This window comes from Grus americana, chromosome 4 (assembly GCF_028858705.1).
Source record: "Grus americana isolate bGruAme1 chromosome 4, bGruAme1.mat, whole genome shotgun sequence".
Taxonomy (NCBI): Eukaryota; Metazoa; Chordata; class Aves; order Gruiformes; family Gruidae; genus Grus; species Grus americana.
This window is the reverse complement of record NC_072855.1, coordinates 20,198,061-20,220,922: the sequence shown is the minus strand read 5'-3', so window position 1 is coordinate 20,220,922 and position 22,862 is coordinate 20,198,061. Positions and strand designations below refer to the sequence as shown.

Here is a 22,862-nt window from a genome sequence, read left to right as displayed (position 1 = left end):
CAACCATTAGCACACGTTGCCCTGAGAAGTTGTACCATTTTATTTTTAAAGTAAATTTTGAACCCTTGCATAGCTAGTCATCCTGAAGTTAAGTGATTTTGCTGACGCCCCATTTTTTTTGGTGATTCTGCAGGAACATCCAAGAAAATACCGAATTTCTGGATCAGCATCACTAGGAGTCCGGAGGGCGGCGGTGGCCCCCGCTTCGCACCGCCCCTCGCACCGCCCGGCCGCCGGCGGCGGGAGACCCCCCCCCAACCCCCCACCCCCCCGCCCGCCCCCGGCCCGGCCCCGCAGCGCAGCGCAGCGGCGGGGCGGCGCCGCGCTGATGTCAGGGCGCGGGAGGCGGCGGGGAGCGGCCGCCGGCCGGCGGGCAGCGGCGGCGGCGCCGGTATGGCGGGCCCGTTGCGGCTGTTGGCTCTCTGCGCCGCCACCGCGATGCTGCTCCTGCCGTCGCCGGCCGCTCCGCGGAGGCCGCCGCGCTGCGCGCCGCCCTGCAGCTGCTGGCGGGAGTCGGCGCTGTGCGTGGGGGCGGCGGGGGCGCCGCGCAGCCTGCCCGCCGGCCTGGGCTCCTTGTGAGTGCGGGGGGCTGCGCGGGGCCGGGAGGGGGAGGGAGGGGGATGCGGGACGGTCCCGCTTGACGGGTGGCTTCTCTTTTTCCAGGAGCCTGGTAAACGGGACCTTCTCCGAAGTGAAGGACAGGATGTTTTCCCACCTGCCCTCCCTGCAGCTGCTGTAAGTATGGCACTGAAAAAACCCAGCGGCCAATTAGCACTTTGCCCGTCCCTCCTAAATAGAGTTGCGGGTGCCCTTGCAGAAAGGGAGGTAATGGGTGAATCCCCAGCTTGTGCAGCCCGGCTGATATAGCTGCTGTTTCATAACAGAGGAATGCATTTTCCGTTCATAAACCACTTCATGAAACGTGTATTTAGTTACTGAAGGAGGACAAAATGTTTTCTGATGCCCTAAGTTCCTTTTTTAAAAAAAAATCAGCTTTAATAAGTTTAGGGCAGAGTTTTCCCCCTGGACTCATATGGTGGCTCTCACTCGTGCTCACTTTGTGCCCGTGAGTCTCGCGTTGCCTTTGGGATGCTGCGGGCGCAACGGGGGGCGAGCAGAGGCTGCTGGGACACACCTCAGAGGAAAGCCTCTCTGTGTGTGAAATGCTGGTGCTGTCTGCAGCATGACTCTGTGCTTCAGCATCTGACTTGGAGGGCCGCCCCTTGGATGCCTTCTGACCTGATGGACCTACAGGCAGGGTGGTCCTCTGTCCCAGGGAACAGTGGTCCAGTTCCCAGGACTCTGCAGCCCTCCCTTCTTCCTAACCTTGGGCAAATCGCTTGGTTGTGCCCGTGTTGCAGTCAGGTGTGTGCCTGCAGCTCCGGTAGCTTACCCAAACTTGCTTTAATTTAGCTGTCCTGGGAGGCAGTAGCAGCAAAAGCACAGAGATATGGGGTGCGGTACAACCCCCCTGGGGAGCCTGGGTACTTGTTTCTCTGGTTGTCTGCAGAGAAGCTGCGATGCTGCCTGTGCCCTGGCTAGCCCAGTGCAGCCTGCCTGTAACGCCCAATACCAAGCAGACCCTCCACACCTCCTCCTGTAAGGACTGGGTTATCTCCAAAGCAAAGACATGCTGCAAAGAAAAATTCAGCAAAAAGATGCAAGGCATGCCAGAAACCCAGGCTAAGTGCTTGCCACAGAGCTAGATGTTAAAATTGGTCTTAGCAAGGGATAGTCCCTAAAAGCATTTGGTAGCATGATGGCCAACCTCCTCTCCTGAGGCACCCCACCTCATTCTCAAAGGCCTGTCTTGCTATTTGGGAGGAGCAGCACCCCATGGAAGATACTGGGGGGAAGCGGGCAAAGCAAGGGGTGGAGGCTGTCACCTTCTTTAGCGTGGCACCAGTCCCAAACCCAAATGTTTGTGGGACTTGAGGGCCAGGCAGGGGCAGACCTGTGCCCGCTGGGAAGGAGAGGGATGAATCCAAGGGTGGGTTCAGAAAAACTGTGGGTGGAAAAGTAGAGATGGGGAGAATTTGGCTTGTTCTGGACAGTGGTACTGGGAAGAGGGAGGAAGAGCAGATGAAAGTTATCCCTTTTCCTTGGCTGTCGCAGATTTCCAGAAGGAAATGTTGGGGGTGTATGGGGTGGTGGGGCAGAGGCCAGTTGTTGAGAAAGTCAGAAGTTGCCCATGTCACTTTATGCGGTAGATCAGACGCAGGAGCGAGAGGAGTTTGTCACCACTGCCACCTTGGGCCCTGACAAGTTTCGTTGGTTAGTGTAATTTGTGACTTTTCCCTTCAAACGTGAGAAAAAAAGAATGGTTCAATGACAAAAGAGATACATGCATAACTGAGCACTTGGGTACCTCAGGACTGTGTCTTCTGTGGCAGTGGCCATAGTAAAATAGTAACACGAAGATTTATTTTTGATGGTGGTCTGCATCTTTGTCAGATTTCTTTGGGATAATTTAAGGAGGATTTGTCTAGTATTAGCATAATAACCAAGGATCACAGGAAAAGTTTGCATTTCATGTTCATTAGTCTTCTAAATTAATTTTAGTGGAATGCCTAAAACCATTAAAACCCCAGGATTAATAAGTTACTCTACTAAAGCAATTAGTGCAGACATATTGACTTGTAGCAGAAAATTCTGAGATTTTCCAAAAATTATTTCTTCTGAGTAGTGTTTGATTTTTGGACTGAATTAGAAGTTCTGCTATTTTCTTAAAAGGAGATCTCTTATCTGTGCTTTTGAACATCAACACTGGAGATTGTTGTGCTTTGATACAGCAAAGAAAGAACTTTGCTGGCAAAGCCGTTCCGTAGCATCCTTCTCCCTGACCGCCTTGGCCTGGCTCAGGTGACAGCCACTCCAGCACAGCTCTAACACGTTTTGTCCCTGAAGTTCACGCGGCAGGAGCAGGCAGCACTGCCGCTGTTCCTCGCTGCCCATGCACACAGGGTTTTGCTTTGCAAGCATAGCAGGGCTCTGTCTCTTGTTGTTTGGGCATGTCTGCATTTTCAGTTGACAAACCGGCGGCGGGAACGGTGTGCTGTCCTCTCATGCCACGGGCTGTAGCCTGTCTGCAGGTCAGGCTTGGAGTATCCCCCTGGGAGCAACAGAACGTGTGAACGCTGATCCACCGAGACTGCATAAATGAGAGCTGGTGCTTGTACGAAAGGGCTCCCCCCTTTCTGGGACCTCAGGAGTGGTGCTGAGATGGTCTCCTGAAAATTTTCAGTGTGGTTGGAGGGGTGGTGGGCAACTGGGGTCCACACTCAGCAGACCTACCCTCTACAGATGGCTAAGGCCTCTAAAGACTCTCTGCCCCAGGGACCAGAGAGAGTTGAGGGCCAGGTAGCATTTAACCAAGGTGAATGGCACAGCGAACATTTTTCCTGGGGAATAGCGGACGTTAACTAGCATCACATTATGCCTTTGATTTATTTTTTTTTTTTTTATAGACCATTCCACAGTATTTTATGTGTGCTGCATTGGTGGGGCAATATGGGCTCGAGTCAGTAAGATTAGTTTGGTCATGGGCAATAAACACAATGGGCACGATCCAGTGTGTCAGGTTTTAATGTGCTTTCCTAATGCCTGCTCTCCATTTTCAGCTTGCTGAACTCCAACTCCTTCACTGTTATACGAGATGATGCCTTTGCTGGTCTTTTCCATCTAGAATACCTGTAAGTTTGATATTTTATGTCTTCCCCTGTCCTTATAAATCAAGATGTTTTCATAAATTGCCAAGACTCCTGCCGTGGAGTCTTAGTCTTTACTGTGATTCCCAGGAGCAGGGGAGATGAGGGATTTATGTTCCACTCCTGTGCAAATGTCCTTTACGATGTCTCACCATTTTTCAGAGGTTGTAGTGGATTTTTAAAATATGCTGTGAATGCAAGGTGGCTCTGCAATTCCAGTACACCACAAAAACGTTGCTGAGCAAGAGCTGGCCCTGGCTTTCCAGAACAGTGCCATCATGGTCAAGGGGTTTTGAACCTCAGGAAAGAGGTGGGAGAGCATCTTCTGGCCTGCTGGCAGCCTGAAGAGGAGGTGCAGAGTATCCACGTACTGCCCAGAAGAACCCTGATTGCCAGTTCTCTTCCCCTAAACTTTCCTCTCCAACTTTGTCTTTGTTCTGATAGCCCACTTAATGCCTGTGGCATTTATCTTTATATTATAAATAATTATAAATATATGAATATATAAATATATTTCATACAAATTATTGTAATTATATAATTATCTATATTATTATTTAAATTTATTTAACTTTCCTTTTCTTTACTCAGTTCATTTCTTCGTTGATTTTTACATTACCTTCATTTCCCGATCTTTTTTTTTTTTAGGTCACCTTTTTTTCTTTTAAAAAAAGTATTAGCCCTGGTACCAGGTTGTCCTCACTTCATACTCCAAAGGACTGCCATTTCTCTGTGTTACCGGACATGAGCTGGTATGTTTGAAACTCTGAATATGATCTGAAAAAAATTCATCTTTCCACCCACCTTCCTGTGCCGAAAGGTAGCTGTGGAAAACATTTCTGTCTTTTTCTAAAGGAAAACCAGTGCTCACAAAACTGATTCTTGCTAAAGTCTTGCAGGCAAGCAGGTATTAAGGTGGGGTACACACAGGGCTACTAGTCTGCTCCGTGCGGAGCAGCCAACAATGGAATTTGCAGACCAAGAAATAGAGGATAATGGTAAATGGTACATGCTGAAATCCAGGATTCAGCTACATCTGGATTTTTCAGCGATAGTGAGTTATCTACTCACTCTCTTTTCCATATGTCTACAGGAAAAAAAGTAATTTGCAGAATGTCTGCAAAAAGGAAGAAAAACATTCATACGTTGTTTCATTAATGACTTGCTTTCAAGCGCTGGTGAGTCTAACGTGGAGCTTGTCCCAGCAGCATATGAAGTCGTAGCAGTTGTGGTGTGACTGCAGCCAGAGCTCCGTCTGAAAGAAAAAAATCCTGCCCCTCCTCAGCTGGTCAAAGGGAAAATCTCTGTCCCTGGTTGCCAGCTGCAAACCGGGGAGCAGAGTGAAGACTGGTAAAGCCTTGGAGTTTCAGTTTCCTTTAGCAGCAGCCAAACAAGTGGTCTCAGTTAATGGTTGTGGTCACCCTCCCTGCCAAGTCCACAGAGCTCTTCCTCTTCCCAGCAAATCGCACCTCCACCGTTTGGGGACTGGGCGCGAGTGGCCTTTCTTTAGGGTTTTCTTTGGCCCTGCAGCTGGTAGCACCATTACAGCTTCAATAACTCCTGTCTCAGTTACCAGTGATCAGACCTTATGGAGAATAAGAAAACCCCACTGACAAACCAGAATGATGAGTTTCTTTGTGTGCAAAGCAAAGTCTCCAGATGAAGAGCAGCTGGGGAGCACCCACAGCAAATACCTATATCTATCTATCTATCTATCTATCTATCTATCTATCTATCTATCTCTATATATATCTGTGTCCTGCTGCACTTGCAGCACTGATAGTGGCGTTCAATGCACCCTTAAACTAACTGGCTCCATGTACAGAGTCTGGATAAGACGGGTCTGATAAAGACGGGACTTTTGCTGGTGATCAGAGTTGCGTTCCCAGGGTAGCATCCCTTCGAGGCCAGGTTTGGTGACTCAGAAATCCAGCAAATTACTGAGTCCCAGCCCAAATTTGCATCGTCTCGCTGCAGTGTGTGCAGTGAAGCCACGTTTATTTGCAGGGACCGGTGAGCTGGCACTGTGCGGGGATGCCAGGTGCCAGTGAGGGTGTCAGGAGGCAGTTTGGCGCTCTGCTCTGCAAGATTGAATTCATATCCCCAGGCAGCCTTGTAACGGAGTACGGCTGACTCTTCTGACAACCCCCACGCAGACACAACACTTTCTCATCCGCACCCTTCGGATGCAGTCAGGGTCCCGGTCACTTCATGAAGGATTTTGGCTATGTCTAAACTGCAGAACCCAGAGCACTTGTCATCTCCTGCATCCCCATCTTGACTCTCTTGAGAATAGACCTTGGCTCGTAGCATTTTTCCTTTATTTCCCTGGAAGTCAAACAAGGATGCCTGGAAGGAAGGGAGACACTTTTATCCCATAAAACATTTTATAAAGTCAGCATGCAGTTGTCTTCATCCAGGTACAGCTGTACCATGCAATATCTTGATGGCCACCTGGCAGCAATCGCTTTGCAGGGCTGATGGTGTATTTAGGGATGTGTCCTGAAGCGCTCGTGGGTCAAGATGCTCAAATATCAGCTCTTTCTTTAAATGCTGACATGCAGTCAGGAGGAGCAGCATGCTCCTGGAATCGATACGTGCCTGTCATTTCCCCAGCGCACGGGGCTGTGACTCGTGTGCAGCCAGGCACCCTGCAGAGCTGGTGTCCTGGCTGGAGACAGCTGAACTGTGGCAGCGAGAAGAAAAACAAGGCAGCGGTTTTGCCATTTATGCAGACTTCAGATGTCTACCAGTATGTAGCCGCAGTTCCCGTCAGGGCTGTTTGGGTGTGGAGGTGGCACCGTGCGTGCAGCCACAGGACCTCCCCATCAGAACGTCCATCTGCAGCCGGGGCAGCCCCGGCGCTGCCGTGCTGTCCCATGGTTTCGAAATGTAGGCAATTCGTGAGAGGAAGGTAGGACTTTAGCTTCTAAAGTCCATCTCGAAGGCCTCTCCTACACAAGTCTCTTGCCTCACATAACACACCCTGAGAGGATTAACCACCGAGGAATAATGGTTTTTGCTTTGTTCATTTTGTTCCCTTTCTGCTGGATATTTGTGTCACACGCTCTCCCTTGTGCTGCCTGGTATCTGCATCGTTCCTCACGGTCCACCCGAGGAAAGGGGAAAAGGGAATGCGAGCAGCTCCACCGAGACTTCCCCACCTTTAAGTCTGAAGGGGCAACCCAGGAACCTGCTGAATTTGGAGACCATAGGTTAAAGCACTGGTGATGATAATAATACTGCTAATTAAAGTCTTTTAAAATATTTATTTTTTTGCCTAGATTCATTGAAGGAAACAAAATTGAAACCATTTCAAGAAATGCATTTCGTGGCCTTCGAGACCTGACTCACCTGTAAGTTATTTGACACTTGGTAGAGTAATTTGTACTTGAACAAAACTCTTCTGGGGGACCACTGGTTTTCCTGCCACATAGAAAACCTCCTACCTCCCTTCCCCTCCATGCGTCAGCTTCTTCTGGCTGTCAATAATGTGCCTTCCACAAATTAAAAAATGGCCTTTAAAAAGGTCCTGCTGGGGCAGCACTGTGCCGTGTCCAGCTGCCTGGGGACACTCGCAGCTCGTGCTGGGGTGCAGCTGTGACCTGTGGATGCTGCACCAGTACCACCGTCACACTGCCCACTCGTGATTAACATTCCTGTTTCTTTTCAGCGCGCTCAGTGATTGCTCTGTGTGTTACGTTTCACTTGGGCAATAAAAAAATTTAATTAATAAATTTTACTTACGTCAGCTTCTAGCAATCACCATTCTTCAGTGAGAATAATTAATATGTGCCTGTTCCTAGTAACTACGAATGATGCCAGTGGCTGGACAGTATCAGAAAGTTGCTCAGACTTAGTAAGAGTCAGCCAGACAAGAGACAGCAATGATACTAAGCTCTAACTTTCTTTTCTAGTTCTTTGGCCAATAACCATCTCAAAGCTCTGCCAAGGGATGTCTTCAGTGATTTAGATTCTTTAATTGAACTGTAAGTAATGAGACTCTTTCTATTGACTGCCTGCTTCTGTCACTTTTTTACTCTGAGTTTTACATTCTGGGTTTGTGTGGTGCACAGAAAAGAAATAGGCATTTTGTTATTCTAGCTTTTCTCATTTTACAGTTGTTTACTTGGTAGACTCCTCTAAAATAACTGCAGTTTTGTAAATAACTGTTGCTTCTTGTGATGCTGTACTTAGCTTGCATTATTGTACTTTCTGATGTTTCATATAAAATGTTTTTTAGGGAAAGGGAGACAATGAATTTTAAAACTACAGTTTCACTGAACATTTTTTCCTGTTATTGTTGCATATATTCCCTGAGATTATTTTAGTAAAAGACATTCATTAAAAAAAAAGCTTTTTTTCTTGTTTTCGTGCAGCTGTAGCACATTGCTGACTTACTACCAGTGTTTTCTTGTATAACCAAATCATAGAATCATAGAATTGTTTAGGTTGGAAAAGACCATTAAGATCATCAAGTCCAACTGTTAACCTAGCACTGCCAAGCCCACCACTAAACCATGTCCCTAAGCGCCACATCTGCACAGCTTTTAAATACCTCCAGGGATGGTGACTCAACCACTTCCCTGGGCAGCCTGGTCCAATGCTCAATAATCCTTTCAGTGAAGAAATTTTTCCTAATATCCAATCTAAACCTTTCCTGGCGCAACTTGAGGCCGTTTCCTCTTGTCCTATCACTTGTTAGTTGGGAGAAGAGACCAACACCCACCTGGCTACAACCTCCTTTCAGGTAGTTCTAGAGAGCGAGAAGGTCTCCCCTCAGCCTCCTTTTCTCTAGGCTACACAACCCCAGTTCCCTCAGCTGTTCCTCATCAGACTTGTGCTCTAGACTCTTCACCAGCTTCCTTGCCCTTCTCTGGACATGCTCCAGCACCTCGATGTCTTTCTTGTAGTGAGGGACCCAAAACTGAACACAGCACTTGAGGTCCAGCCTCACCAGTGCCAAATGCAGGGGGATGATCACTTCCCTAGTCCTGCTGGCCACGCTACTCCTGATACAAGCCAGGATGCCAGTGGCCTTCTTGGCCACCCGGGCACACTGCTGGCTCATACTCAGCCGGTTGTCGACCAACACCCCCAGGTCCTTTCCTGCTGGGCAGCTTTCCAGCCACTCTTCCCCAGGCCTGTAGTGTTGCCTGGGGTTGTTGTGACCCAAGTGCAGGACCCGGCACTGAGCCTTGTTGAACCTCATACAATTTGCCTTGGCCCATCGGTCCAGCCTGTCCAGATCCCTCTGTAGAGCCTTCCTGCCCTCGAGCAGATCAACACTCCCACCCGAGCTGCTAGGCAGCTTCCCCTGTTTTTGGCTTGGCTTGGCTCTCCCAAATAGCAAAGTATAATTGTAAGCCACAGAAATTGCCAAGGGATTGAAAACCAGGTACAGTGTTGAAATTACACATACATTAGTAGGGGTAGGTTAAATTGACTCCACATCAGCAGTGACTCTAAAAATACGAGCCTTACATCTGTATTTTAATGTAACATAGAAATGGTACCAGCAAGGCTGCTCTGTCAGACAGCGGTACTGGAGTGGTTTAGTGAAGGAATGGGAATTATCTGTGTCAGTGGTAGATGGTGGGAAGGAGGCTTGCAGCAGACAACCACACTGTCAGGATTTATTACATTATAGTCCTAATCCTGTGAAAACTTACAAACATGAGTGACTTTACAGGTGAATCACAGTGCTCTATTAGTAACATTATATGTGGGCATATTTCCTAGATTGAAACAGTTTTTCCAAGGACAGTGCCTCAGTGAAGGAGAGTCCAAACTTACTCATAGGAAGAGAGTCAAAATAAAACTTAAGAAACTTCCCTGTTCTCAGCTCAAAACCAATTCAAGGCTACTCAGATACTTTTAAATTCAGCATGTCAAGGTGATAACAGTTCTGTAGTATTCATATTGCTATCAACCTTTTCAAATATGTTTATTTCTGTGTGTTTTTTAGAGATTTAAGGGGAAATAAATTTGAGTGTGACTGCAAAGCCAAGTGGTTGTTTTTGTGGTTAAAGATGACAAATTCCACTGTTTCTGATGTCCTGTGTATTGGTCCAGCAGAATATCAGGATAAGAAGTTAAATGATGTGACAAGTTTTGATTATGAATGCACCACTACAGGTATTCAGAATGTATATTTCTAAGCACACTACAAATGGTTAAATATCAGAAGTTTAGACTATACCCTTTTGCTTCTGTGAGCATGACCTGGGGGGAGGAAAGGGTTACATACAAAGCACTTGGAGTACTAGAACAAGCATAAAATGGGAAAATTACATTTTGAAGCCAAAATAAGTGGAGAGTTTTTATTTGGATTAAGTGATAATGGGAGAAGAGCTCTGACTATTCATATTCCAAAAGACTTGATTATGACTCACTTTGTGACTTAATTTTCATCACAGAATGCTTTCTATTATGTGGAATAAGGCCATATAGTTATGGCAGATGAGCTTCCCAAAATCTCTGTATTTCACAGAAAGCAATGAAAAGAAGTTCAAATAATGTGGCTATATCTGTTATCTTTATTCAATAGGCCACAATTTAATAGCATCAAATGTGGCGGCAATACTGCCAGCAGTTCTTCATGGAACTCCATTAAGTCGGAGAAAAATGTCCAATAATATTCTGACTACTGTCTTGTTTAGGATCTTGATTTTTATTTTAGGTAATGTAAAGCATGCTGAAGGAAGTGAAGAGAAACTTGCATGTGGTTATGCTTATATTTTATGACTGAACAGCCTCAGTTACCTATCTTTAAATGTAGTCACATCATATAACTGAGAATATCAGCTGCGAGTATTGTTTTTCATCTTTCATGTATATGATGTCAGCACTCTCCCTTTTTTCTCTACAGTAATATTAGAGCATTCGAGCTCTCATCTGTCATCAGGGCAGTCATCATCATTAAGAGACAATAGAAAAGTTGATTACTAGTAATGTAAAATAAAGTTTCAGGACAAAGTATGAAAGGTAATCCAAGGGCTGTGTGTAAAGGAAAAGAGAATGAACTCAGAATTCAAAACTATGTCAGAAGAGCAGCAGAGGTAAAGCGCAATTATCTGCCACATGAAAGGATGTCAAAAACAGGAGAGCAATGTAGCTTAGAACGGTACCAAAGTTATGTTCCTGTGTCTGCCAAATCACCGAGATGCGAAAGTACAAAGTACAATCAGGCTTTATTTCATTTCTATCTAGTTTAAGCAATTGCACTGCACTAACAGTGTGCTAGAACAAGCCTTATCTACCTGGTCCTCAGACCTATACCAACCTACCTGCCCTCTGTCGTCTCTTTGTACCTAGAAACCTAACTATAAACTTGCTACAGGCAAAAATTCGCCCTTAATGTTAGTCCCTTTGTCTGCTGTAAATGAAATTACACCAAGCATAAGTCTAATTTCACATGCTGTAGAGTTTGCTGGGGAGCTAAGGCATTACGTGGTGCAAGGATTGCCCAGGTGAATATTTGTTCAAATGCCATCAGAGAAGTGCTCTCGCAGCGCAGCATACAGCTGTAATACACTCTTCAGATAGTGAAGGACATTTTCAAACCAGTCGTTCTCTGGCTGCTGTGAGGGAAGGCTGTGTGCCTAACCCCTCTGGCCCGGGGGCAGCAGCAGCAGGCTTCCCAGAGCTCCGGTGCGTGGTGAAGGTGGAGGGGGCAGAAGACGTGGAGCTCTGGCATCCTTACAAAGTGTCCGAGAGGGACAGACTGTGTGCAGAAATGACCCAGAGAGAAAAGAGACAAACCAGAGATGAGTAGAAATGCAAATCTTCAGGAATGTGTCACCCTTGAGACAGCACCATGTCCCCTGCACTGAAGCTGCCTTGCTTGAGCTGTAACGCTCCGGTGGCCTCGGCAGTCTGTGGCGTCAGGCCACAGCTGCTTTCTCCTTCTCTGCCTTTGCCTCCCCCGGATCCAAAGGGAGTGTAAATATGCCCATATCCGTTCCCTGAGGACTGGTTAGTCACAAGCTCAGGCTTGTACCATGTTCTGAAGTAAAGCAACATAGCCTGTAGGTGCGTTCTCCTTTCCCGCTCTGTGACAGGCAGTGCTTGGCAAACCTCTTTCATTCGTGTTAGTCTCTAGTATCGTGTTTCCCTCCTTTGCCAGGCGTGATCAGACTTTCCATCATTTCTGGTTTCTGGTACTCTGTGACTGGATGTAGGATGTGGTAACAAAGCAGTTGCTTGGTAAAATGTACATCTTGGCAGCTCCATCAGTTCATTGCATCTGCTGAACTGCTACAATGGTAATGGGAGGAGAGATGTGCTGCCAAATTAAAAAAAAAAAAAAGCCACAGAACAAAATGATTTAGACTGTTGGTGATCTGCACTTTTAACTCTTTTTGTGATAGCATCTCTTTTCCATTTCTCATGGCTTGCATCGTGGAAGCAGGTTAAGCCGTTTCACTTCGTTTCTTGTCTTTCTCCCGCAACAGTCTGCGAGGGGGCTGTGCTGTGGCTGTAAGCATGGCAGGGGAATGTGCACGCACTTTCAGGAGACTGGAAAACGGGCCTCGCACTCCCACAGTCACTGGAAATGGGCTGTGTGCGTGCCTGGGACCTGCTTTGCCCAGACCTGCCAGCAAGGATCATCTCGCCAAGCTTCAGAAGCTTGGTGTCCTCTATCTTAGCTGAGGCTGCCTTCTGGAGGTGGTCCTCTCCCCGCTAGCTGGAAGGAAGGTAGTTTGCAAATTAAGAGTTACCTGCTCCATACTCAGTCCCATGCCACCGTGGTGAGAGATGGGAAGGGATGGCTAACGCTCCCTGACGGCACCCCCAGGTAGCCTCACCTGGAGTGGAAGTCTCCACTGCTGGGAAGAAGGGCCATGAGGACAGGGGGACCAACTGGCAGCTGAGTCGCAGGATGCAGTTTAGGAGCTGCTGCCCAAACAGGTCATAGAATGGTTTGGGTTGGAAGGGACCTCAAAGATTATCTAGTTCCGCTTTCTCTTTGGTGACCTCCAGTGTTCCCCGCATGCTCCCCCGCTGCTCTGCCAGCATTGGCACTCCTGTGTGCTGGGATCAGCCAGAGAAGCAGCTGCCGGGAGGGAAATCAGCCCAACAGCAGCAGTGTTGGGTCCCTCATCCATGACGGCTTGCACCAGTTCAACAGCCAAAGGAGCAGAGGCGAAGCAGGCGGCTGGAGGACGGGGAGACCACCCCAGCCCTCAGCTGGCAGAAGGCAGCATTAAAACCACGTGTCCTGAGACAGGGAGAGTAAAACTGTGCATCGGGGTGAGAGGGAGAGAGCAACCGCCTGTGCAGCCAGCAGCATGGGGGAAGTGAGGCCCGCGTCCCCTTCCCTCTCCTGAGTAGGCTGTTCCAGCTTAAAAGAGAAAGATGTTGTGAAACCCTGTATTTACAAGGTCTTTCTAGCATTAAAGCAAGGCATGTGGACCTGCCTGTAAAACTAAATTGAGCCCCCAAGACCTAAATTTTTGGCAAGCCTAATGTGGCAGCATCTCTTTATGGTGTAACCCAGTTCCACATTAGAGTCTGGTATTTCCAACCGGTGCTATAAATGACATTTATTGTTTTTTACTGATTATGACTGATTTTGTTACCCATTTTTACTCATCCAGTGACATAAATTGTTTTTTACTGATTATGACTGATTTTGTTACCCATTTTTACTCATCCAGTGACATAAAGAGCCCAATGACAGGTACAAGTAAAAATAGCTGTGTTAACACTGAATCATTTCTGAATGAGCAGTGGGTTTTAACACACCGACTGGTTTGTTTTAATTCACAGATTCCCTCAAAGTGTTTCACAACTGTTCAGATTTCAAGACATGTCTTTTTCAGCTTTAGATTTTTGGAGGTTTTTTTCCTCAAGATTTAAAAAATAATTTGATTTTCTGTGACTGTATCTGCTATTGTTCCATCCTTAGCTACCTTTCATGATTTATCACTTACTTTTACTTTCTGCATACTTCAGTGTCAGTTTTCTCCAGTATTTTCCCAGTGAGAATGAAGATAACTTTCTTGTTTTCCTACCAGCATTTATGAATCAAGCCCAAACTCTATTTTTAGTAGTCCCTCGAAGAATGGAGACTGTCATTTCTTTCGCAGCTGTAGAATCTGCTCTATTTGTTTAATGGTAGTCATCTATCTTTATTCTCCAGAAGTGTAACTCCTCAAGGGCAAGGCTTTCAAGCATGCAGAGACAGAGAGTTCTTCATTCAAAAACAATTATTTCATAATGCACTAAAATGAGGGATTCGAGTGAGGACTTAATTACCATTTCACCAAAATCCCTGGATGCTCAGGCCCTTCCAACGCAGGAGTGCATGGTGAAAGCATCTAGCAAACGCAGCTTGGAACAGAGCGGTGCGTGGTTCTGCAGAGAAACTCCGTTGTAGTAGAAGATGCATTTCCTTTTCTATATATCTATATCCATACATCACTTCAGTGCTGGCCTTCTGCCACATTCAAGACCCAAGTGCTGGCTTTATTTGTCAGCTCTGCTATACTAGTTTCTCTTTCTGATAATAGTGACCTTGCCCAAGATCAAATTCAGACCCAAGTCTCCTCGTTTTGCCCCAGATCGGCTCTATGCTGACTGCTGACTTAGCCCAGGGTTAACTTTAGAGTTAAATTTACAAAGGCACTTGGATTTTGAGAAGAAATCTTCAATTTTGGAGTTACACTCTTAGTCTTTACAGGTTGCTCCAACTCCTCAGTCTTAGTATCTAGAACAAGTTTTCCACTGGATAGTGATTTGCAGGTTGGTTATATTTTATGCCTAAACTACTTTACAATGCCCCATAAAACGTTATGTTAACTGAGTTTTTGATTACACCATTTTGTCTATGGTCTAGCCGAAATGGGGTTATCCCCAGGCAAACTTCAGATTATCATTTCACTTTCTGCCTGGTTTAGCATAACACAAATTGCTAGTGATTAAATTTGCATGACTTAAGAAGTTATTGGACTTCAGCTGGAAGTTGCTGTCTCTCAGCTTGAAAGTGATTCTAGCAAGGCCATTTCACTTGACGGGAAAGCAACTTCCAGCTGTGGGGAAAGAGACTTCTCTCTCGATATCCTGATTTCATTGATACCAGCCAGCCTAGCTGGAAAATCTGATTTCTGCCACTATTTACCTAGTTGATCTCCTTGGCAACTGTATTTCTAGAGGAGAGTTTATGAAGCCTAAAGCAGGAGAAGCTTTCCCCTGTTGCTGCATGCCTAACGTGAGCACTGACACTTCCATGCTAGTGTTATACAAAATCCAGAGTATTTAACTCATTTTTCAGTGTTAATGGTTATAATCAGCAACCACTTAATCTGTGTTTCCAGCAAGGATGTATCCTAATTGTTGTAAATATGTTTCTAGATTTTGTTGTTCACCAGATTTTGCCCTACCAGTCAGTTTCAGTGGATACGTTCAACTCAAAGAATGATGTGTTCGTAGCCATTGCACAGCCCAGCATGGAGAACTGCATGGTGCTGGAGTGGGATCACATTGAAATGAATTTCAGGAGTTACGACAATATCACAGGTATATGAACACTGGGATTCCAGTCATTGATGAACTGTTGGTGTTTCACAAGGACAAGATTCGTAGATGGGACTAGCTGATGGTTTTTGTTCTGAATCTCTACTGAAATCTGCAAATCAAAGTGCGTAATGTTTGGACACGAGTGACTTCATGGAATGGTGCATCTTGTTAATACATGTGCTTTTAACCTTGCTGTAGCACACAAACTAGGCTTTTTTTGTCTGACCTTGTAGATTGTTCTGAAGGCACAAAGACTTGCTGTGAATGTCACACCGTGACCCAGCTTAGACACTCACTGTCTGAATCACACTGCTAGTTAAAGTATAGGCTGAAAGACCCCTCACTTTCGCCAAAGTGCCTGCAAAATAGAATATAAAAATACTGTACTGCATGTAGAAGGAAATAGGTCTGAAGGATGCATCTACAGTAGGCTGGCCAGGAAAGCGTGTGGTTGTTACCTAAAGTGACGTGCTGTAAAGCTTTCACATTTACTTTCCATTTACAAAAATGCTAAATAAGATTACTCATCAAATAAAAAGCTCATGTGGATGCCAGGAGATTTTCTAATGTTAACAACCATTCTCTCACTAACCAACACTCATGGTGCTATACAGAGTTCAGTCACACTATGACAGCAGGGACAGAGTCTTTAGAGCTTTTATATGCTGCCCAGTTTCCCAACTATTTCAAGCTACTGGGTTTGAGCTCTCAGGAGCTACATCTATCCGTGCAGCATCCTTCCCTCCTGTTCCTTGTTATGTGTGATAGATTATTTTTTACCTTACATTTTGGGAAACGAAGAGCATCCTCATCTGGTGTTGTGGGAAGTCTACAAAGGCAGCAAGCACCTACCTCCTCAGATCAACTGTGTGTGTCACTAGTGAAAGTTTACAAGATGCTAATGCTCTGTTAGGAAATTTTGGAAATCAAAAATTTGGGGTTTTCAGGTTTCCTTGTGTTTTCGTAGCTTAGGGAGAAATATGTACCAGTGGATGTAAATTGAGAAGTCGATGGCCCAAAGAGAGCTAGCAGAACTCTAGAAAAGCTCTGGAAATGAAGTTGAGAGTTTAGGTCATTTGCAAAGACAGCTGTTTTCTGGATGTATTTCATCTTCCTGTGAATTACATGATTAGGAGACATTTCTGCTGGGGACTTGTGTCGTAGCTCCACACCCAGCGTGCACGCCAAGGCTCATTTCTCGAATGACTGTCCTGTGTTCCTGGAATGCCCGAGCTTAGGCTCTGGACTCTGAAATGTGAGTGAGAGACTTTTGCCAAGGGACACAGGCAGGTAAAGAGCCTTTTGTGGAGCCTAAAGAGTGTTTTGTAGAGCTCAGGAGCTGGCTATGTGCTCCATGAGGAGTTTCATTACTAACGATATGCTTGGCATTCGGATGGCCAAATTTAGCCCTTTACAACACGGGCTTATTGACCTGAAGTAGTTGTCGTGATTGCCTTTAGAGTCAACATGCAGAGGATAGGTGTTGCTATCCTCTGCAGAAGGAGACGTCTACAGGCCAGGTGAAATCTTTTCTAGAGTGCTTTTTGACTAAGTTAGACCAGAAGGAGCCTGGATGATCAGCTCAAACGTTTGTGACTATGCTGCAGATATCTTACAGTACTTGAGATGAATCCCACCCCTCCTACCCTGGAAGGGCGGTAGATCATCCCAGGCTGGCTGTGAAACATCTATTGGCAGGGGGCCAGCAGAGATGCCAGGGCGAGTCTCCTGTAGTGACTGTGACCGTGCATAGAAGAGTGTGTGCAGATGCCCTTCTACTTAAACAGTATGTTTCAGAGAGGAATTCCTCTCTTCTCCCGAAAAAAACCTTTTGTAAATAGTCTGGTTGTTACTTTCTTGATGTGGATCTTGTATAGTGACTTGACATTCCCAAAACAGACCACAGCTCAATCTCATCTAATCTGGCAACTGCACTATTCCTAAATATTTCTAGTTTAACGTAATCTCAAGAAGACTTAACAGAAACAACAGAGTTTAATTTATCTTTTTCATCCTGCTGTCAGGTGATATATCTAAAAGATGCATCAATATTTCTATTTATAGTATCAAAAAGCTGACTCTGGCCCTCTTGGAGCAAGAAAAATTGACTATATTTCATTCTTCTACTTAAGCTGGAAAGACAGACATTCCAAGAATAAGAGGATTTCAGATTCCTGCTGAGTCATGAGATAACAACTCTTGTTATTTTGGAATAATAAAATTTGGCTTAAATAATTGTTTTGGATATTAGGGGTCACGTGTTTGAACAAACAGACAAAGTATTCTGGATAAAAAGGAATGAGCATTTTAGGGTACATCATACTGGCACACCTTGAGGGTGTGGCATTTCCAACATTGGAAGTCATCTTTCCAGTTATTGCAGAGAAAAAAGTATGAAAAGAAAGTCTGACAGCATGTAGTAAAAGACAAAATTATGAGATGATGAAGATTTAAAAAAAGGGGTGGGGCGATTTGGTAATGTATCTGTGGTTTAAAAGGTGCTTTGTACTGAGCTAATATATTTGCTTTTTTTTTTTTTTTCCTTTGGGCAATAGGTCAGTCCATAGTGGGATGTAAAGCCATTCTGGTTGGTGACCAAGTCTTTGTGGTGGTGGCACAGCTCTTCGGTGGCTCACACATTTACAAGTACGATGAAAGCTGGACAAAGTTTGTCAAATTCCAGGATATCGAAGTATCTCGCATTTCCAAGCCAAATGATATAGAGCTTTTTGAGATAGACAGTGAAATGTTTTTTGTCATAGCAGATAGCTCTAAAGCAGGTTTGTCAACGGTGTACAAGTGGAATAACAAAGGATTTTACTCATACCAGTCCCTTCATGAGTGGTTCAGGGACACTGATGCTGAGTTTCTCGATATAGATGGGAAATCACATTTAATCCTCTCTAGCCGCTCCCAGGTTCCCATTATACTCCAGTGGAACAAAGCTTCCAAAAAGTTTGTCCCACACAGTGAAATCCCTAACATGGAAGATGTCTTGGCTGTGAAGAGTTTCAGGATGCAAGATAACCTGTACATCACACTCACAAGATTCATTGGTGACTCCAGAGTTATGAAATGGAATAGCAAACAGTTTGTGGAGATACAGGCTCTTCCATCCCGAGGAGCCATGACGCTGCAGCCTTTCTCCTTCAAGAACAATTACTACCTAGCCTTGGGAAGTGACTATACCTTCTCCCAGATATACCAGTGGGATGGTGAAAAGAAGCTCTTCATGTTATTTAAAGAAATCTATGTGCAAGCGCCACGGTCTTTCACAGCTGTGTCAACGGATCGAAGAGATTTTTTCTTTGCCTCTAGTTTTAAAGGAAACACTCAAATATTTGAACACATCGTCATTGACTTGAGTTTATGAAAAGCTGCTGGAGTGAAATTCATGTGGAATGATATTCATACACAAGCAAAACAAAGAGAGACCTTTCAAAAAACAAGGTGTGCCTGTGGAGTATGATGACATTTTCTGAACTTTTCAAACTTGCATATTAATCAGGGATTGCATTTACTTGGTTACTGCATGACATGTCCGTTTTATCCTTTTTCAAAGACACTTTGTAATCTGCAGTCATTCAGAGGAGAGTGCAGTGCATTAGGATTAATGTTGACATCTAAGAGAATGATCTAAATTTTACCCAGAAAACTACCTTGAATTGAACATCTCATAAAGAAAGTGAAGAATAAGCCATACAAAGCATAGAAATGATCCTGACTCTTAAACTAACGTGTTAGTAATGATTTTAAGATTAGAGCTAGTTCATGGTTGCTGATGAATTGTAAAAGCAAACACTGATGTTCCAGAATATACTGCTTTGGTTTCTTGAGGTCTGTCTTCAAAAATCTGTCTTTGTGGTTTATAGTAAGTCTGAGGCATCATTTTAATTCATTGTAGATTAAAGGGAAAGTCAAAATCTATTGCCATTTTTTTTCCATTATTCACTATTTCAACAACAACTTGTGCATAACACATAGCCCAGCCCACAGTAACTAGGTAGCCAGGAAGAGAAGGTTATGTCCCTTCTAGACTGTGAGATCTTAATAAGTTACCATAGACAAAAAATAACAAACTACAGATTCCATCCACTTCCTGTTTTAATGGGTATTCCAGAAATTCACCCCATTTTGCCCTAATTCATACTCTTCCTGATGATCCCAGTAGATTCTGGGTTGTTTTAACAAGTAAACCTGTTGTGATCTCTCACACTAGAAGGCACAGCTTAAGCTTAGCCTGAAACACACATCTACATTCATGTACTCTGTGCTGTAGCTCGCCTGTACGCAAGGAGATGATTTATTCTCCAGCGTTCTCCCTCCAGCACAGCTCAAAAGCAATAAATTCAGGGTTTGGTTATCACAAGCTGTATTTGGGGAATCCTCCTTCAGGCTGAGGTTTAAATATGACTTCGGTATCACCAAATCTTTTGAAACCAAGGCAGCTGGATCTGTTTCAGGCTAGAGCTAACCCTGCCTCCAAGAAGAAGGTTTTCCTCTTGGTGGCTCCAGGCTTTCACTGGGTTGCCAAACCATTGAAGGTGAAACAGGAGGATGTGAACAGACCGTGCCACATTGCTGATTTGGGTGGCTACAGACTAAGGCATTCATTCAGTCCTGGCACGCAGAGCCTCTGTCAGGGTAACAGCCAGGGACCATTTTGCCGGAAAGGCTTTCCACCATCCTTACCCAACACAGCTGTGTATCAGAGCCCTTGTTTGTTCACTTACGCAATATGTTTCTTTAAGTTTTCATACCACTTAGCATATCAGGTGGTTTTATTGCTGCTGCCTTGGATAATAGGGAGGCTTTGTGTAAAGCTGGCGGAGCAAAGGAAACTGTCTTTTATTCCTTCATACTCAGGGCTATTTCACCACCTCTGTGCTGAGTGAGCTTTGTGTTTTTGCCCTGGACATGTTAAACATGGTCTATTGTCACAAATAGAGATGTTCTCACAGGCTTTCTGACATCCAAGATATGAGCAGTGCTGCAGAAGAGGATTATGCACAAGGACTCCCATGAGGAGTCAAAACCTACCAGTGACCTGGAACATCACAGCCTTCCCCAAATTTTGCCTCACTGCTATGAAATAAAATTATTACTGTCAGAGACATAACTAATTTTATTCTGGTTTTAAATGACATGTTATTTTTTTTTCCTATAGAGGTGCTCATCCTGGTTTTATTTTTAATGACATTGGGAACTTAGCCCATCCAGCCATCTGAAGTATTGCACTCTGCCAATCCCATTCTCCACATCCCAATGCGGTGTCAGTCCCATTGGTTCAATCACACCAGTAGATGCAAACCAACCCTCTGCAGCAGGTTTTAGCAATACCTCTCCTAGGATTAGGCTAACAAATTGACAAAATGAAGAGATGATTTATATGTCTGCCAGTGAATGCAATTTCTTATTGTGTACCTAGTTTGCGTTTTAAAACGGGTATGGCTGGCAAGCAATGCTTCTTTAAACCGTGTCGTAGGAAGGCATTTTTTATTGTTTTTCTGTCTGGCATGCATGCTTCAGTAGAGTCAGGTGTTCTGCCAAGGAGGGGCATTTCTCGGTATGCTAGCTCTTTCTTTCAGGGCTCACTGCTAGTACCATTCACTCAGCAAGGGGCATCAGTCAAAAAGAGCTAAAAGCTAGTTTAGAGAAATTGGATCTTGACATTTTTTACTTGAAGGGAAGGAAGAGGATGGAGGAAAAGGGCTTGTGTATCCAATACCAGGAGATTGTACTGTTTCGATAGACAAGGGGATTTTGAGACATGGCTATCAAGTTGAATTAAATTAAAATGGTCTCTGCAGAGACAGGCTTAATAAAGAGGATAAAGTGATCCACAGGAGTCTAGCTCATTCACACGGGACCAGAAGAAAGTGAGGGAAATGAATTCTGCGGGCAGGCTGCCACTTCTGCTGCGTAGCTGTGTTAGTTGGTCTGAAAGCCCAGCTCCGTATCCCTCCCGGCTTCAGGAGGAGCCTGGAGTCAGACGCCGGCCGGCCTCTTCTGCTGAGTTAGTGCACAGGAGGGCAGAGCAGCTAAGAAGGCGGGCAGGAAGCACCAGTTGGTTAAGAAAAGGTTACATTTTGCAGGATTAAACAAAGGCAGGGTCTCAAAAAAAGCCTTGTTCTGCTTTTCTTGCTCCCAAAGAAAAGCTGCAGGATGCAGCTATAACAACAGAAATCACTAAGCATCAAAAATACTTTCCGCCTTTCTAAACACAACAACAGTTTTGTCTCCATGGCCTATATACTGTAATAGAAATTGCACTATGCAAATCCATAATTTATTGCAACTGTTAGACCATCAGAAGAGTGAGAAAGGATAACAGAACATGCCACCTGGTGATTTTTAATGTATTCCAAAATACATACAACCATGTAAAGAACAGTAGTTTGTATAAGCATAGATTTAATACAATGTGCTAGCTATAGTGGGAGCATTTTAAGGCTGTATATATATTGAGCTTTTTTTAGTAAAGAGGAGCTGATGCAATCTATGCTACTGACACATGTATGTACTCTTTCAATATATGAATAAAATGTAGTTAATGAGACTAACAGCGGTGCGTCGTGCGTGTTAAAATATCCACGCTGTGAAGATCCACGCTGCCAGAGGGATGGACAGAGTGGAAGAACGGGTCCTTGTCCATTTATGATCGGTTTTGGCTTTTGGAAACGTGGAGGAAGCCGTGCTCAGCTTAGTTAAATTCAGTTTCTGTGCCTGAGGTAGCTCGGACCTCCAAGGTTTTGCTGTTCCCTGGCTTTCCCCTTCACTCTTTCCTTACACCCCATCTAGTGTTAGCAAGTACGTAATGCAGCTATTACTATGATTTTCGGTTCACGTTAAACTCGGTTGTTTCCTTTCTTTCTTAGCACAAAACCAAGAGATCTTAATTTTCAAAATAATTTTCCAAAGATACTTAAGGTAATTAAGCAGGTTTCTTACATGCAGAGTGGATAGGAACCACGCCCTAAAATGAATCCCTAGACTTTCAGATCTTCATTGTGGGGTCTCTTAAGATTTGTTAAATTTTACTGAATCATTGGCATTTAGTCTGAAATTTCAAAAATAAATACAAATCTATCAACGGTGAATACATTTTATTTAAAGCATCCTTGAGCATTATCCACTGATCCTTCTAGTCACTAATGCAGGGAATAATTCTTTTTGTTTCCTCCTCTTTCTTCAGAAACTGCGCAATTCTCTGTAACTAATTATAGGCTTGTGCAATCAAAGACATGTCTGACATACCATAATGGGATGCAATTGCTCCAGGATCATTGCTTTCCTTTTGGGTATTCCACCTTTTTATGAGTCAGCAGCCCTTGTGGTGTGGTTCACTGAAACTCCATCATAGCTCAAACATCAGCTTCAAACCAGCACCATCTCCCCACCTGCCCTCCCCCGGTTTCTTTGCCCTTGCTCGGTGAACATTTTTTTTCCACCTGTTACCACCCTCTTCAAATCTTCCTCGGAAAGTTTCTATTCCTCCTTGAAAGTCACAGCAAGACATTAAGAGAAAAGCATTCCCAAAGAGCAATGCAAATTTCAAGGGGAAGGCAGAGCAGGGTCTTTTTGAAAGGTCAAGCTGAAGGCAGATGTGTGAGACACAGCTGTAAGCATCCC

At 44.7% G+C, this 22,862-nt stretch overlaps 1 protein-coding gene across 1 annotated transcript; it reads left to right on the top strand.

Annotated features, from left to right (window-relative positions):
• Window positions 1–322: 322 nt before the first annotated feature.
• On the top strand, window positions 323–21,793 carry LGI2 (leucine rich repeat LGI family member 2). Its single transcript, XM_054825574.1, has 8 exons — window positions 323–575; window positions 664–735; window positions 3,621–3,692; window positions 6,992–7,063; window positions 7,625–7,696; window positions 9,676–9,845; window positions 15,066–15,230; window positions 17,786–21,793. Exons 1-8 carry the CDS (start codon window positions 394–396, stop codon window positions 18,601–18,603), a joined length of 1,623 nt encoding a protein of 540 aa, XP_054681549.1. The 5' UTR covers window positions 323–393; the 3' UTR covers window positions 18,604–21,793.
• Window positions 21,794–22,862: the final 1,069 nt, after the last annotated feature.